Source organism: Macrotis lagotis, chromosome 4 (assembly GCF_037893015.1).
Source record: "Macrotis lagotis isolate mMagLag1 chromosome 4, bilby.v1.9.chrom.fasta, whole genome shotgun sequence".
Lineage (NCBI taxonomy): Eukaryota > Metazoa > Chordata > Mammalia > Peramelemorphia > Peramelidae > Macrotis > Macrotis lagotis.
Genome location: NC_133661.1, coordinates 89,612,334 through 89,630,076, shown reverse-complemented (window position 1 = coordinate 89,630,076; position 17,743 = coordinate 89,612,334). Strand labels below are relative to the sequence as shown.

The 17,743-nt window shown below is 39.1% G+C and overlaps 1 protein-coding gene across 13 annotated transcripts in view; it reads left to right on the top strand.

Annotated features, from left to right (window-relative positions):
* TACC2 (transforming acidic coiled-coil containing protein 2) overlaps window positions 1-17,743 on the top strand; it is a 295,485-nt gene that overhangs the window by 76,592 nt on the left and 201,150 nt on the right. For all 13 annotated transcript variants that reach the window (XM_074233463.1, XM_074233458.1, XM_074233462.1 and 10 more), the window contains 2 exons: window positions 2,137-7,521; window positions 8,147-8,257. In XM_074233463.1, the coding sequence (XP_074089564.1) occupies window positions 2,137-7,521; window positions 8,147-8,257 (5,496 nt within the window). The remainder of the gene's footprint in view (window positions 1-2,136; window positions 7,522-8,146; window positions 8,258-17,743) is intronic.

The following is a 17,743-nucleotide window of genomic DNA, read 5'->3' as shown; positions in this document are numbered from 1 at the left end:
CTATGATAATATTACAGAATATTATGAATTGATAATTACTAAGAAAGAAAATGACTTGTCCAAGGTTACATAGAATAGGTTAGAGATCAGGCAATTACCAGAAATTATTCCTTGCTGCTGTGATTAAATAGTTAATAACACTTATTACATAAAAATACTCATGCTCATTGACTGTAGCTGGTGTTGTTGCAGTCAAAAGACCTGAGCAACTGATAAATCTTTCTAAGTTGATGGATACTCCAACATTGCACTGTGCAGCAATAAAAGCCATTGTTCTTGGTATGGCTTTTGTTCAATAGAAAATTCAATTTGAGCTATTAGTCAGTATTTAGAAGATCCATAGCATGCAGTTAATATGGGCAGATTGTTGCTCTATATGTTTTTGAGCATGTTATGAAGGGTAGGTTACATGACTTCTTGGTATTTGAGTTTCCTCAAATGTAGAAATGAAGAAATTGAACTCAATGACCTTTAAGGTCTTTTTCAGTTCTGTGATCTGGTGATTTAGGATGCATTTACTCAAATTTCTTGTTCTTTTCCTGCATAGCAACCTATAATGGGCTTGAGGAACCATACTTCTACTGAATCTAATTGACTTAATCAGAACAGTTTGTCCTGATGGAAAAATGTAGAAAAGTTATAAAAAGCTTAATTTTTTTTAAAGTATTGCATTTGCTGAATAACTTTTAAAATTACTACTAATCAAGGTTATCTCCAAATAAAATTTTTGAATTACAGGACAGTTTCTCCCTGATTCTTAAGTGTATTTGAGTCTTAGAAGTGCTACTTACTAGTTATATGACCTTGATCAGGATTCATAATAATAATAATGAACATATCTCAAAGTTATTGAAGATATATAATGAACATATTTTTGTGTTTGTTCATAATATTATTGGCTCCATTTTACAAATGAGGAAAGTGAAGTTCAGAGAGCCAATAAATGTCAGAGTCAAGTCTCCTGACTCCTCATCTAATGTTCTGCCTGATGTACTAGGCAAGACCTCAGGTCCTTCATTTCTAAGAGGATAATAATTCCTTCCAAACTTATTCCACATGTGGTTTTTTTTTTTGGTCTACATCTATGGTTGTATTGGTATGGGGAAATTCCAGAATGGAGACTACCTCTCCCAATGAAGATCGGTGAATGCTTAGTTCTAGGGAGTTACCTGGTGTGGGAGACAGTTTGTTTTGCTTAGGGACACATTGTCAGTATGTGTCAGAGAAGAGACTTGAACTCAGGTCATCGTGACTCCAAGGTTAGCCCTCTAGATCTCCTATATCACACAAATGGCTATTTGCTTAAAAGCATAATTTTGTGCATATAGACTTTACTTCTTAAATATGAGAAATATGTTTGAGGATATCAGATGTACAGTTGCAGCTCAAATTGTGATTTTGTGTGTGTGTGTGTGTGTGTGTGTGTGTAAGTGTAAGGGTGTAATGTATTGTCTGTCTTTTTGCTTCCAGCAATACAACTGGCTGTACAGTGGATAGAACCCTAGCCTGGTAGACCTGAGTTTAAATCCATGCTCAGATACTTGTCAGACATGTGACTTAACCTCTGTTTACCTCAGTTTCCTCAAAAGTAAAATAAGGATAATAATAGGGTTGTAGTGAGGATCAAATGAGATAATATTTATAAAAAGTTCCTAGCCTGGTACAAAGTCATGGGCATTGAATAAAAGCTTATTCTCTTCCCTCCCCTTCTCCCTGCTATGCTATAATGGCACAGGATATCTCAGAACAACACAGCTGAGATCTCCTGCATTAGTTATAGCACAAGGCTGAGGGCATTTTTAATGGATAAGGGAAGTGTCACACATTGGCAATCTTCCAGTGAGTCAGATGAGCTGGATCTCTGTCCTGGATCTTCCCCAGTCTATCTCAGTGACCTTGGGCAGCTTCTCTGCTCCCCAGTTTCCTCATCTATTAAAATGCGCTATCTCACTAAAGACCCTTCTAACACTGGCATGCTATTATCCAGTCTCCACAATAAATCTTACTGCATGGGAGGAATGACCCTACCACCCAGTTACCTTAGTTGCTTTTTTGGGGTGGGGTGGAGAATTTTGTTTGCTGTGCTCTTCTGTCCTCAATGATAATGAACCAATGAAACATTTCCATTGTTGGCAGCATCAGTCATGGAGTCACCGGTGGCCACACAGTGGACGATGCAACCAATCCCAGTTCATGTGCTGTGTCTTTGGAGGTGATTAGACAGAGAAATCTCCTACAGAAAGACCAGAATACAACAGCATCTGATTCCTCACCCCACCCAGCTGAAGGAACCCAAGAGAGTAGCATCTCTGTTTCCATGCCTTTTGCAGAACATAGCCAAGATGTTATCCAAACAAATCAGGCCTTGGCCGGTGAAGATGGACTTGTCCTGCCTGGTAACCTAGGGGAGCCCATGCCAGACACGCTAGAGGAAGACCAAGTGGAACTTTCCCCAGTGGTAGATAACAGTTTGGAGACCAGCCTGGTCACTACTGTTGTTCCTGTCGATGATGGAAAGAATACACCAAGGGAAGGGGGCAGGGACTCTTCCTCTGATCATGTTACCTTGCTACAAGAGGATCCAAGGACACATTCAAGGATATTGGAGCCATTAAAACCAATGGCACAGCTGTCTGGGAAGAGTGATCCACGTGGAAGCTCCTCCCCCCTTGGGAAAGAAGCTGGAGATTATGTTACCACTCAAGAGGCTCAGCAGAATCCAAGGCCCCTGCAAACAAATCATGAGGCCCCAGCAGTGACCCAGAGAGGTGAAAAGAACACAGATGGGGTAGCTGATTTGCCATTGAAACAGGAGACCCTGTTACCAAATGACACTGCCCCAAACACATCAGATGGGGAGGAAGGCAAAGTGCCTGTGAAACCTCAGAATTTGACTGATGATTCCAAAGTCCCCAGTGTCCAATGTCAAGATTTTAAGAATGTAGGAGCTGCCCAAGAAACTGAAGCAAATGCTGCTCCCTTGGAAGATAATCAGGAGCCAATAGCAACTTATCTTCCCTTACAAAATTTACCTCAGAATCCTGTCCTGGATCCAGAGACCAAAGGTTCTTTAAGGGATTCTGTCACTATAACTGATGTTCAAAACCCCCTTCAGAGTGGGACACAAGAAATGTTATCTGATAAACCAGACCCCAGAGCTGAAGGAGATGGGCTTCAATCCATACTTTCTCAAAGAGAGGAAGTATATCTGATTTCCAGTATGGATTCAGAGAATACTCCAAATCCAGCTGCTACTGTTACTGAAACGAGACCCAATTGTTTGGCCACAGAGACTCCTGTTGTCTCGGCTATTGAGACTCTTCCAGACCCCACAAAAGGGTATCCCATGACAGATGTAGGAAGGGTACCAGAGAATGTAGGTTTAAGTGGTGAGAGCAAAGATACGGAGATGAGCCCTAAAAACGATCTTGTCCATTTATCAGAAGATAAAATAGAAGCTCCCTTGAATGAAGGAAAAACAGAGGGAATACCAGAAGCAAACACCATTGTGTCTCCAAGTGGGTTAGAGACAAGCTTGGGAGGAAAGCTGAAATTGAACAATAAAGACCAGAATCTTGTTGATGCTGAAAATCAAAATGGCACTAAAGACGAAAATGGACAAAATAACTCTCAAGAAAAGGAAATTGCTGCACAGGATGCCAAATCCACAAAGCCTGTTCTTTTAGAGGAGGAGACCACACTTGATTCCAATGGCAGCTCCAAACAGGTAATGAATGACGTAAACCCCACAAATTTGGAACCCAGCTTGCTTCACCATCCAGACCCAGCACAATTGCCCAAGGACATGGGTCTCATGGGAGTGAAGCAATCCAAGAGTCTGTCAGAAAACTCAGCATTGTGTTCCCTGACCTATGAAATGACTAATGAAAACTGTGCTTTTGTTACATGTGATCCACTCCCTGGGAATGTTCAGCCTATTGAGCAGGGTGGAGATAGAGAAACTATTCTACAGGTTACAGGACTAAAATGCGAGCTCCCAGATAGTCTTCAGGGTTCCGATGAAGAAAAAAGAATGGAATCTGTTCTTGTTGCAGAGCCTAGAAAGTCTTCTATGTGTGTATCTCCAGGAGATGATGTTAATCCTGAAATCCAGGAGGCTGAAAGCAAGGGACAGGATGATCAATCAACAAAGATTCCTTATAGCAAGGATTCTGAGGACCTGCTGGTACCTAAGGTTGGACTTTTAAGTGCTCCTACAAATGATGAAGTTGGACAGGAATTCAACCCAAATATGAAAAACCATCCTGATAATGAGACCTTGACTAAAAAAAGTGGAATAGAGACTCAGGGGTCAGTGCAGAGTCAGCAGGAAAATGCATCATCTGCGGATAACAGTAGGACAAAGATCACTCAGTTAGGAAATCCTGAACCGTCAGCAGGGACTTGTGTCCAACAATCTCACAAGTGTTCAGAATTTCCTATCACAACAAACTTCAGTGATAACACTTCTATCTTTGAAAGTAGGAAAGAGATTCCTTCAGATGGCCTTGAAGGGATGAAGACCAGGACTGAAGACCTCCTAAAAACCTCACCACCCCCAGAACTTGGGGAAAACTTGAATTGTCTTTCCTGTAGTGGACTGAAACCAAGTCCAATACCAGAATTCCAAAATATGCAGAATGTAGAAAGTCTGAATGGTATTCAAAGTTCAGATATACATGATTCTAAGGAAAAAAATTTGGACAGTGCTTCTTCAGAGGAGTTGGACTTAGCACTAATAAAAGAAAAGTTGCCTCTAGTGATGAACCAAGAGAGACAGTGCAGTGGTGATGACCAGTCCTCTAGTATTTCTTTTCCTGTTGGGATCAATTTAAAAGACTCTTCTCTCCAAGATAACTCAAATGTCAAGACAGAAGAAAGTTGTTTCACTGGGCAGATGCCTGACAAGTCCCAGCAGGAGAAGGAAGATGCTTTGATCACAGATACTCAGCTTGAAAAAACTTGCCAAGAAAATGGATTTTCTAAGGCAGCTGACATGCATGCACAGATCAGCGGCTTAGGTAATATGGAAAATGCAAATAAAAATGAGGTAGGGGCTCCGCCTTGTCATGTAGGTGCACAGTCATGCATTAATGTTATTGATGACATTCAGCCTGCCCCCTCAACTGGAAGCCTCAACATTCCACCTCCTGAGGCCCCAGAGAAAGTGCTAGATGAAACTTCAAATAGCAGTCAACTTCTATTGGACACACAAAAGAAAACTGAGCTTCCGGCTCCTTCAGACCAGGAAACTCAAAGGCATCTGTCACCCAGTAGCAAAGTCAGCTCCCAAGAAGACCATGTCAAACAGAATTTTGAAAGTGCATCTGCTGAGAGAGGAAAGAATGTTGACCAAGGAATCCTGGCTCTACATCTGGCATCACATGAACTCAGAGAAACTATTCCAAACAAGGATTTCCTTCAGACTGAATGTAATCCTAAGGTGGATGCTGAGCCAGCTCCCAATAGTGGTGAGAGTGAAGCCACCTTTATCTCAGGTAGTCCCTGCCAAACTGGGCAGAAGTCTGGAAACTATAAGAATGACTCATGGCTCAAAAGTGAGATGGGTGGAATTGTCAGCAATGTATTGAGTGCTTCAACATGTCAGACCGCCTCAGACAGGGAGCAGCCAGAGCTGCCGACTGCTGGGATAGCCAGGCAGACATTAGAGGGGGATCCTGAGAATCTGAACCTCAATATAAACAGTGTTATTGGAAGAAAATCAGAAGCTAGTAAGACAAAGATTGATTCCTTTAAAGAGCCAAGTGTGTCTGGTGAAAGTTCCTCTGTTGAAAGGGAGTCCATGTTCACCTGTGAGGACTCTACATATTTGCTTACAGATTATCTCTCACCCCTGTTGAAGCCTGCCCAGGCAAGGGAAGAAATATCTGCAGTCCAATCCAAAGAGATCCAAAACGAGAGAAACTTCAAGTCCCAGCTGAAGAGCTCTAGAGAAAGTATTCAGAAAATGGCAGATCTTCCAAGAGAGGATGCAGAGAAAAGTAAGGAAAAGGCAGGCGATAACTCCAAGGTACGTGGGGATGCATTTGACTGTAAGAATTGCGATTTGGGAAAACCTGATGTGATGGCTGGATTCCCAGATTTCAAGGCACACATCAGCAGAATATTTGAGAAGTCTGTCCTTGGTGGTTCGACCATTGACCATCCACAGCTTACACTTCAAAAAAATGATGGGTTTGAGTGGAACCCAATGGGAAAGGACTCTTTGGTGCAGCTAAACTCAGAGAAGCATCCACCTCAAGGTCAAGGAGGAAGCTACATCATGATTTCCACTACTAGTATTGGACAAGGGGTAGATACAAAAGGCAGAGAGAAGGATTTGACTTTGGAGAGTGACTCCTGCCAAACAAACCCAGGCAAGTTGACTTGTCAAGAAGATGCAGTCATAGAAACGTCACCGGACTTAATTGCTCCCACCATAAAACAGAACCTGCCAGAGACCAACCCAGAAAAGAATGGAATTGCATCTGGTGACTTACAAAAAGAAAATAAACCAGAAAATTCTGAAATAGCCAATGAGAAATATACAGGGATTACATTTGAGCATCAAAAACTTCAGGGAGGAGGAGAGCAGGGATTGGTTTTAAGTCTCCCTTTAGACACTGTTGTGCAGAAGACAACTTTGGAAAATGCCACACTCTCTAAGGATGAGGAGTATTATGTCATCTCCAAGGTCCAAAAGGAGGGACCTTTGACTCAAGAGGGACTGACTCCTCCAAGAAGCCTGCAACAAGAACTAACCACCACCAAAAAGATGCTTGGTGATCAGCTTTATGCTTCGATTGGCCCTGAAGAACTGGACAACAACCCAGGACTTGGGTATGTCCAGGAAATTTCATCTTTACCTGGGGATATTCCAACCTCTCCAGCTGCATGCAATAAAGAGCCTAGGGCTAGCATGCCAAGGAATGAAAAGAGGCCCCAAGGTAATGACAGGACTCATGATGAATTAAGAACTTTGGAGAACCCAAGAACAGAAAATGCTCCTGATTTACCAAACCCTAGTGGGCTATTGATACACTCTATGGTTGATTGCTTCAAACAGGAGTTAGGTTTGCAGGATTTCCAGTTAGGTGTATTACAAGAACCTGGTCCAGTGATAGAAAAAGCTCCAGAAGCAAAAAGTGAAAATTCTTTTAGTAAAGTGGAGTCAGAAACTCAGATCTGTAAGGATCAGCCCTTAAAAAGTAACCCGGAAACAGGTACAACTAGAGTGTTATTCAATCCAGCCTATGACTCAGCCCTGCAAATGAGGCACCCCAATCAAGACCCAGAGGCCCAGTGTGGCTCCTCAGAGGCAATTCTGGGGATGGAGGAGAAGGATGCTTCTCAGTGTTCGGAGAACAAGGCTGGGAACCAACAAACTGATCAGCATTCTGAGAATGAATTCTCACTCCCTGAAAATGAAGACAAGTTACCTGTCTCCTCACCTCTTGAGTCAGATAAAGAACAAGTCCAGAAACCCCAAGATGTTGCTTCAGAAGAGGGATTCACTGAAAGGTACTTAAAGTCAATTAATACTTGTGGGGATCCATCATACCCCTTACATGATTCATTAGAGATTAACCTCCAGACTAAAAATTTCAACGTAGCATATGGGTAGGCTTTTAGGGAAATCTATCCTCTTTAACCAATTGCCTACATTCTCATCTGCTAACCTTTCTGAATTGCAACAATTTAAACTTAGAGCCTAAACAACTAAAGAGGGAATATTGGGAGAAGCATGACAATTATTAATTAATCATATTTTTCTTCAGTTCTTTCAGTTTAATTTAAAACTATTTTAAAGCATGAACTGTTTACTTTATGTCCTTTGAATTATAGTGTCATAGGTTAGCAGTTATAGCAGTCATAGGTTAGCAGAGCATGTTTTTGGTTCTGATGGGAGCTCAGATACATCTGTTTTTTAATCTGGATTTGTTTAGGAGGAGCATATTTTTTTGGGGGGGGGCTGATATGCTTCAAAAATCCCTTGGAGTTGTTGAGTGAATGAATTTAATTTTTCTCGTGCATTTTAGTTCAACTGTTGCACGAAGTACTCATTGGAAAACATGTGTTCATTCAGAGAAACAGAGATGAAAACCAGCTAACAAATTGTACTTGTTGCTTTCTTCCATCATCTCAGAAAGAGCCCCGAGCCTGGTCATTCTCTTCTCCCTCTGGTACCAGAGAAGGATGCTCTAGAAGGTGTTACAGATGGTTCAGTCAAGTCCAACAAGGAGGATGGAGTAGAAAGGTACAGTGACTGATTCCAGTTATTTGGAAAATCATCATGACAAATATGAATATAAACATTGTAGATATCTTATAAAAGGATGCAGGCCTCCAGGCTTTGGGGTTTGGGTTTTTTTTTTTAAAGAGGAAAATTGCTACTTTGCATGCTTTAGCACTTTCAATTGTTAACAGTAATAGAAAAAAAAATTCAACAACCTTTTTTTTCCCCATTTTCTAGGGTGTTAAAATGGGGGTTTCTTTCACTTTTAAGCCCACTTTCATTTTGAGGTAAATTTGCTGGACACCGAAGCGGATTCTCATTCCACACCCATTAGCCCACTTGCTTAGACAACTCTTGGTCTCCCAAGAGCCTCTCTGAGCCTCAGTTTTCTCATTCTTAAAATGAGGAGATTGGATAAGATAATTTGTTATCTTCCTGCCAAATCTAAGTCATACAGATCTGTATAGACCTTGGAGCAAGAAAAAAAGACTTTTACCTTGGGGGAGTCAATGAATCTCTCTATTCTTTATTTTTATAATTAAAGGATTAGACTTGATACTCTCTAAGGTCCCTTTCAGCTCCCAATCTATGAAATCCCAGAAGTCTAGGAATTCCAAGTTTTGCCATTCCCTCACCTCAACCTCCACCCCTACTGCATATCGTGTGCCTGCTGTGTGAAGACTCCCTTCTACGCCCTGCCCCCTGCTATCCCAGTGGACCTTTCCTAAGTGAATTGTCACCTAATATTATAGAAAATGTGCTAACTGAAAGTGGTTTCCTTTGAGATTTTCTGGGTTGGGAATAGAATGGTACAAAGTTAAAATATATTTGTGAATAGACAGCAATTCTTTTAAGGTTTTTAACTCTTTTTATGGTACTCTGAATATATGTGTGGTGAATATCAGACATCAAATTAGTACCTGAGGTTGGAGAAATGCATTGTATTAAACAGCTGCTAGTATTTTATAAATTATTTGATTAATATTTTGCACATGCTTCAAGAATGTACAATCACCTGTTTTTCAAGTCTGAACACTTCTGCCTTCAGAGTCAGCTGCCTTCATTGGCAGCTCTATTATCTTGGTGCCTGAATGTGCAGGTGCCCAGTGAGATGTATACATATTTTCCATAAACATATGTAAAATTAATCTCCAATTGGAACTTATTTCTGCTACTAACTTGTCAAACATTTCCCTAGGGCCTTTCCTGGTATGTATTTATCACATTCCCACTTAGGGTGTAGGAAAGTATTTGTTCGGCAGGTCAAGAATAGGACTGTGGGTGTTTATTTTTTCACAAATTGATATGTATTTAGAAATTAATATTATTCTTGAACTTTTCTTCCTGAACTCAAATCCAGCCTCAGACATTTACTAGTTGTGTGACCTTGGGAAGTCACTTAATCCAAGTTGCCCAGCTTCCTCATCTGTAGAATAATGAGCTAGAGAAGGAAATAGCAAACCACTCCAGAATTTTTAACAAGAATACCCAAAATAGGATTATGAAGAGGTGGACATGATTGAAAATGAATTAACTACAACATAGTATATATATATATATATATATATATATATATATATATATATACATATAAATGTATATATGGATATAAATATTTCAGATGCTTGATTTTTTTGATCAGTCTATGAGTTTCACCATTCTATTAGGAAGTATAGGGTTCTGCAGGTAATTGCTACTTAAATATGGAGAGGTATCACGTTATAATAGAAAGGGCTTAGGATATAAAAGACTTGAATTCAAGTCTACTTCCCTCACTGACCATATGATAATGGGTGAGTCATTTGGTCTTTCTAATCCTAATCTTTATGATGAGAAGAATGATACCTGGTGGATTTTTTGTGAGAAAATAATTTTGTCTACTATAAAGTACCATTCTAAAGATTCTGGGTGGGTCATGAAGATGGACAACAGATGGACTGCCTAAGTAACAGATTGGGTCCCATGTGAACACAAAGAGCTAAAAGCCTGAAAAATTGATGGGATGAGCTAATAATCTGTTCCTCTGCAATATGAAAGAAACACGGCTCCTTGGTTCTCATTTGCTGTAAATTTATATCTTTGAATTGGTTTGAATATAAATTAGTTATAATTATTGATCTTTTCAATTCAGAGTTAGGTTATTGGATAATTTGGGTCAAAATTCTTCTGGTTTATAGATGGAAAACTGAGGAAAGAATTAATGTAAGAAATCTTTTGAAAGAAGTCTAGGCAAAGAATGGGGGGAGAGAGAGAGAGAGAGAGAGAGAGAGAGAGAGAGAGAGAGAGAGAGAGAACGAACAAGCTCTGAGGTTTTGAAATGGGGACGATATTGTTACCATTGATAAAAAGATGAAAATTGAGGTAGGCTAGTAGCCTTTAAGAAAATGTGATAGAATTGTTTTAAATGAAATATGAAATATTGCTGAATGAGGTAGCTATATGGTGCAGTGGATTGAACACCTGCTTTGGAGTCAGGAGGACAGGAGTTTGAATCCAGCCTCAGACATTTACTACCTCTGTGACTTTGAGCAAGTCACTTAACCCTGATTGCCTCACATCTCCAGTTGTCCTGATTTATATCTAGTCACTGGACCCAGATGACTCTGGAGGAGAAAGTGAGGCTGGTGACTCAACACAGCCCTCCACTCAAATCCAATTCATGTGCTTGTCATGGCATCACCTCTCTGATGCTGTGATCTTCTTCCAGAACGAAGGACAAAACATTTTTATTGCTGTATGTGACTACTGATTTTATAAACTACTTTCCTGTCTTTATTTTAAAATTCCTCACAATCTGGGGGATTGATTGTTTAATGAGGCAGCTATGATGGATGTGGATCCCAAATAGTATGGAATACTGTAGTTTAATTATGGGTTAAAATTTTACTTCTGTTTTTACTTATTGTTTTTGTGACCAGACAAGTCACTTAAGGTAAAGGAAGATAATAAACATTTATAATAGTGCCTTCTATGTTCCCAGTACTATCCTAGGCACTTTTTACAAAAAAAATAGCACATTTGAGCCTCATAACAGTGATACAAGGTAGTAGTTTACATTTTACAGTTAAGAAAATGGAGTAAGGGGCAGCTAGGTGGTACAGTGGATAAAGCAGCAGTCCTGGAGTCAGGAGGATTTAAGGTTAAATCCAACCTCGGACACTTAATAATTACCTACCTGTATGACCTTGACAAGCCATTTAACCCCACTGCCTTGCAAAAAAAATAGAAAACAGAGTTAAACAGTGACTTGCTAATAAGTGTCTAAGATTGAATTTGAACTTGGGTCTTCCTTATCTGGGCACTCTACTACTCTACTCTACTCTATACCTCACTATCCTTATCTGTAAAATGAGGGTTACCTTCTAACTAGCTCTCTGATTCTGTGATCCATGATTCTTGCATATGTCATGGTAGCAGAAGGAAAAGTGAGACTTGGGGCTTGAATTGTACAGGTGTATAATTGATCATTTATTTCTTTACTTGAATATGTAAATTATATAAATATCTGTCATGAAAGGAAATAACCTATTAGGTTTGAGAATGGATTTTGACTTCTTTCTTGCCAAAAGTGGTTAAGTTTTGGCTTTGTCCTCCCAATGAGGAACTATTATAGAAAGTTTTTCAGAGGCTAGTGAAGGGACTTTAATCTTTATTCTGTAAATGAAAGAAGGTGTTATGGGATTGGAGAAGCTGGAGAAGGAAACGAGCTATCTTGAAGCACTGTCCTTTCTGAGTACACGCAGTCTAACATCTGGGGCAGCTAGGTTGAACAGTGAATACAGCGTCAGATCTGTAGTTGGGAATATGTGAGTTTAAATTCAGTCTCAAGCAGTTATTAACTGTATGACCCTGGTAAGTCAATTAACCTCTGTTTACCACAGTTTACTTATATATAATATGTGTGTATTAATGTATACATAAATGAGGATAATAATAGTGCCTACTTCCTAGGATTGTTATGGGAATCAAATGAGATAATAATTATAAATCACTTAGCACAGGTGTGACTCATGATAAATGGGAGAATCAAAGGTCTCTAAACAGATATAGACAAAGACCTCCTCCAATTCTCTTTATCCCAAACACTCAAAAAACCAAAGTGGAAGGAATTGGGCATATCTAGGAGGGGAAGTGAATAGTATCCCTTGGGGAAGGGACTGGACTGGAGGGATGAGACAGAAGTTCTGGGAGATACCAGTTTCTGGTGTGTTGACAATGAAAAAGCAGAAATTTTAAATGTCAAATGCAAGGCAGCTGTCAAGAGCAGAAACTAAACACTGCTTACCAGTCAAGGCAGGATGTTAAGAGGAACCAAGACTATATGGGACATAAAATAGGAACACCACCATAGAAAAACCAGAACTTAGAAACTAGGGAGAAGTCAGAAGAAGCCATGATTGGCTATAAGTATGTCTCTCAAGAAGTGGCGAGAGCTGTTTACAATAACCTTTGCATCTTTTTTTTTTCTTTGCAAGGCAGTGGGGTTAAGTGACTTACCAAGGTCACACATCTAGGTAATTATTACATATCTGAGGTCGGATTTGAACTCAGGTGCTCCTGATTCCAGGGCTGCTCTATCCACTGCACCACCTAGCAGCCTCTAACCTTTGCATCTTAAAGGAACAAGTATGCTGGAACCTTCCATTATTTATCAGTTACCATCCGTTGCTTTGTTGAAGACGATCCCAATTCTAGAAACTCAAATGACTGAGACTTCACCATCAGGAAATGGAGAAATCATAGGCAAATATCTCCTGGGTAATCTAGCTTGTAAGTCTTGATGCTTTCTGGAAGAATGTGGTCCTGCCATGAGTAAATTGACTCACTACCTCATGAAGGTTTGTCTGGCATCTTGCAGCTTTATGTGGATAGCTGAGCAGTGTTTGGAACTCCTCTAGGCAATGATAGAGGCACCAGTGTTTGTTACTCAGGACTGTGGTATTTGTACTAAAGACAGTAGGTGTGGCACACTCAGGAGACAAACTTGATTCACACATTATTACTCAGATACTTCTGTGGACCTATGATGACGCTGATCCAGGTTCCTGCCTATCCTGGGCAACTCCTCTTCATGTTTTCTTAGAACCTCATTAGAGACATGATAATAAGCTATTGCTAGCTCAAAAGTGCTTTAATTCATTTTACTAGTCAGTCTTCACAACAATTCCCTGACATTGGTAGTGAAAGCAGCATCATTGTTTTAAAAATGAGGAAGTTGAGAATTGGGTTACATGAATGCCCATGGTCACCTAGCTAATAAGGGGCAGAGTGGGTCTATCTTTCTTCACTTAATGCATAGCCAAAATTGAATGACATAGATATGGCTATCTAGTAGAGAAAGTAAGAGTTTCTTAACTTTAAATGATCTACCCATAGTTCTCTCTTCTTTATGTAGTGGTTGCTCTTTGTTCCCTCTATCAGTCACTTCCTTCCCATTTCCTTCTTTATTTCCTTTCTTCCTTCCTTCTTCACTTCTCTTCATCTCTTCTTCTTCCCCTGTTATTTCTTCCTTCCTTCCTTCCTTCCTCCCTTCCTCCCTCCTCCTTCCTCTTGTCCATTCCTTTCCTCCCTTCCCTCCTTCATTCTTCCCTCTTTTTTCTCCTTTCCTTTTTTTCCTTCTTTTCTTATCCCTTCTCTTCCCTCTTTCCCTCCTCCTTTTTTTTCTTTTTGGAAAGGCTGATGATTTAATCTACAATCCCTCACGGATAGGGTGTTTTTTTCCATGATCTCTATCTGTGTTCTTAAATGACCAAGCAAGCCCAGCTGAGACTGGAAGAATTTGTAAGAGTGCAGAGGAATGGGCATGTGCAGATGTTTTGCATTTGTACACAACAAGAAGTGTGGCAATTTTCATGTGTTATCTCTGGTAGCATTAGACTCCATTTAAAATTCATTTGGCATAATCCTAGCTGGCCCTTTGCTGTATCTTAACTTAATCTCTACATTGACTATTCAAAACTTTTCCCACTGTCCTTAATTTCACCCCCCATCCCTAATGCTTAGCTATGATTAGCTGTGAATTCAGAGGACCTCTTATGAAATATATAACCCTCCTTCAGATAGAAAGGTGATAGACTCAAGATACAGAAAAAAAGATTATATTTTTGGACATATCCACTGGTATGGATTGATTTGATTTCATTATATTTGTTATAAAGAGCTTTTTTAAAATAGGGGAAGGCAATCTGAGGAGGGGGAAAAGCAATAGTGATGCAGAAACAAAGGAAAAACGTTGAATTTACCATAGAAATTTTTAAAAAGCAAACTATATGAAACAAAGAAATACAGTTTCATTTGCAATCCACTTTTTATGCTTTACTTTGTAGATGGAATTGCTAATTTTTAGGTATTAAGTTCAGAATAAAACAATAATGTTACTAAAAACAAAAACAAAACCAAGACAAAATTAGGAGAATGTCTATAGTTCCTAATAACTATATATCTATAATTTTATGAGCTTTCCTCCCAAATCTGTTTATCTTCTTCTTTTTTATTTATTTTTATTTTTTTAAGTTTTTTTCCAAGGTAAATGGAGTTAAGTGGCTTGCCCAAGGCCACACAGCTAGGCGATTATTAAGTGTCTGAGGCTGGATTTGAACTCAGGTACTCCTGACTCCAGGGCTGGTGCTCTATCCACTGTGCCATCTAGCCACCCTGTTTATCTTCTTAACTTCATAATTTCTGTCTGTCATTTTATCAGCTTGTTCAATGTTCAAAATATTGAAAGTGGCTTTAATTTTTTCTTCTTACTTTCTCATATTCATCATTTACCAGGAGTTGCTTATTGCATTTCTACAACATCCTTAGTATTTTACTCCCTTCCTTTCTATTCCTACTGCCTTAATCCTCATACAGGTACTCATCACCTTATGCCTAGACTATTACAATAGTGTTTGCTATTGTAATATTCTTGCCTCTTTATTTTGCTTCTTCTGAGCTATCTTTGGGCAACTAATTAGTTTCATGGATAGTGAGCAGCAGGGTGTGGAGTCAGGAAAACCTGACTTATTAGCTATGTGACCCTAGACAAGTCATTTACATTAATCTACTGGAGGAGGAAAAGGCAACCATTCCAAGTATCTTTGCCCAAAAAACCCATGGATAAAAAGCTGTACTTCTGTTAATACCTTTTGGTGTATGTCATTCCATTATCTCAGTTAAATGTGAGATTCAGTGGATCAAAGGACCCTGATCAATTCCCCCATGTTTCCCACCCCTCAACCATTAACTATCTGATAATTCCTAAAATCATCTTTTTTAACAATTTTATTAAATGTTTTGAATTCCAAATTCTATCCTTGCCTCTGTCCTATTTGTCCTCCCTCCCTGAGATGGTAAGAAATCAGATAGGTATATATGTGCAACTATGTAAAACATTTCCATATTAGTCATTTTGTACAACAAAACTTGATTTCTAATTCTTAGCCACTACAGAAAGAGTTGCTATAAATATTTTTGTACAAATCCCCCTTTTTAATGTCTTTGGGATATAGATCTAGCAATGGTATTTCTGGATCAAAGGGTATGTATGCTCAGTTTTATAGTCCTTTGGACATAGTTCCAAATTGCTCTCAGAGTTTAATCATCCCTTTTAACAAAGATTAAGGAATAAAAGGAAAAAACAAGTTTAGCAAAACCAACTAACATTGTCTGTGTGGTTCCCAAAATCCCACACCCCTAGTATGTATTGCCCTCTATAATGAAGTCTACCCACCTTTAATGACTAACCCAGCAACATCATCCTTGCAGACCTTGAACATTTACTAACCCTTAGTTAGTAATGACCTTCTGCTTTGACCTCACTTTCTGAAATTTTCTGTCTTCACAGTTGTTTTGTACCTCTCTAATGTGCATATGAAATGTAATATATTATCATGCTCTACTTTTCCTCCTATACTATAAACTCCATGAAGATATGTATATCTCTTTATTTAAAGCTTTTATTATCTCCTAATATCTAGAATAATCTTTATATATGACTTATATTAACAAAAGATAAGTATTGCTGGTTGAATGAATGAATTCATGTATAAAATGGAGTTGAATCATAATTTCCCATGATACCTCATAAAACTGGGATTTTAGAGTAATAAAATAGTTAGATTAGGTGACAATGGTCCTTTCAACTCAATTTTTTTCTCATTTGTTCTAAAAAAAAGTCATTGAAAATTTCTCTTTACTCCTTTTCCATCCTTTTCTTCTACCCTCTTCTTCTTGTGTCCATTTCTTCCTCTATTCAAATTATCTTCTTTGGTTCATTAATTAGAACACATGTTTTACTGTTGCCTTTCTCTTTTCTTTTTTGCATCACAGTCATTTCTTTGCCCCTGTGGGTTGAACATTCTCTTGTAACAAAGAAAAACAGTTAAGCAAAAACACCTGGAACAGAGACAGCTTCTGACAGTGTGTATATATACAACAAGCGAACAGTAATTGTTTGGGGAACCTAAAATTGGAAATTTTGTTTATACTTCTGAGCCAGAAGAGCTGACCTTACTCAACACACTTCTAGATTCTTCATCTCACCAATTATGGCTATGCCAGATCTATCACCACAGGGAGTTTTCACATTTGGGGAAAGTGGTGAAATTATGTCCCTGAATTTAGACAGACCAGTTTGAACTACTAGTGCTCTGTGATCAGCTTGGGTGCTTGCTTTCCTTCCCAGACTAAACCATCTGAGGAAAAAAAAACTAGCCTGGGGAAGGAGAGCAGGAGGGGGAGACAGACGATTGTAATTTGCTGGGAAAATACAGTGTTGGTTCCCAAATAGTTTTGAGACCTTGTTCTCTTGCCTTTTAACTCTTTCTCTCTCTCCCTATCGTTTTCCTCCATTGTCTCTCCTTCCCTTTTCCCCTTCACTACGAACTTTGTTCCTGAAAAGAACTAGTCATGATACCATGACTTACAGTTTGAGAGTAAGTTTTTATATTAGATTATGGTCACAGCTATGTAAATTAAAGGAGAAAATACTAGTCTCATTCCCTTTGCAGCTCTGCTGAGACCTTGAGGTTAGGTTATTTTCTCAGACTGTTCTGAACATTGTCTTTCTTTAGCTTTTCTGGTAGATTTCATAACATATTTAAGAGTAGAATGAACTTTAAATAATATCTTTAATAGAGTGATAGGTACAGTAGAAAAGAAAGACAGGTTCAAATTCTGACTAATGTTTATTACATGCATGACTTTGGGTAAGTGGATTCATATTTGGTTATTCTTGTACCCAGAGCAAATTTAGGGAAGGAAAGGGACAGAGGGAGAATAATACGCTCTAGCTGTTGGAGAAAGAGAGGGTAATCTGTCTCCTTGAGGGTCTAGCTTGTAGCCCCACAGTCTTGGTCACTAAACTAGAGAAGAAAGAATGACATGGGGAGAGAGGGTATGGGGTAGAGTAAAGTACACCCTAGGAGAAGTACATAATGGTAGAGATGATTTGGAATGGCAGTCTTTGGCGGTGTAAGGAAGTGTGATTAGTCTTGTAACATAGATTGGGCCAATTTGAGTGCC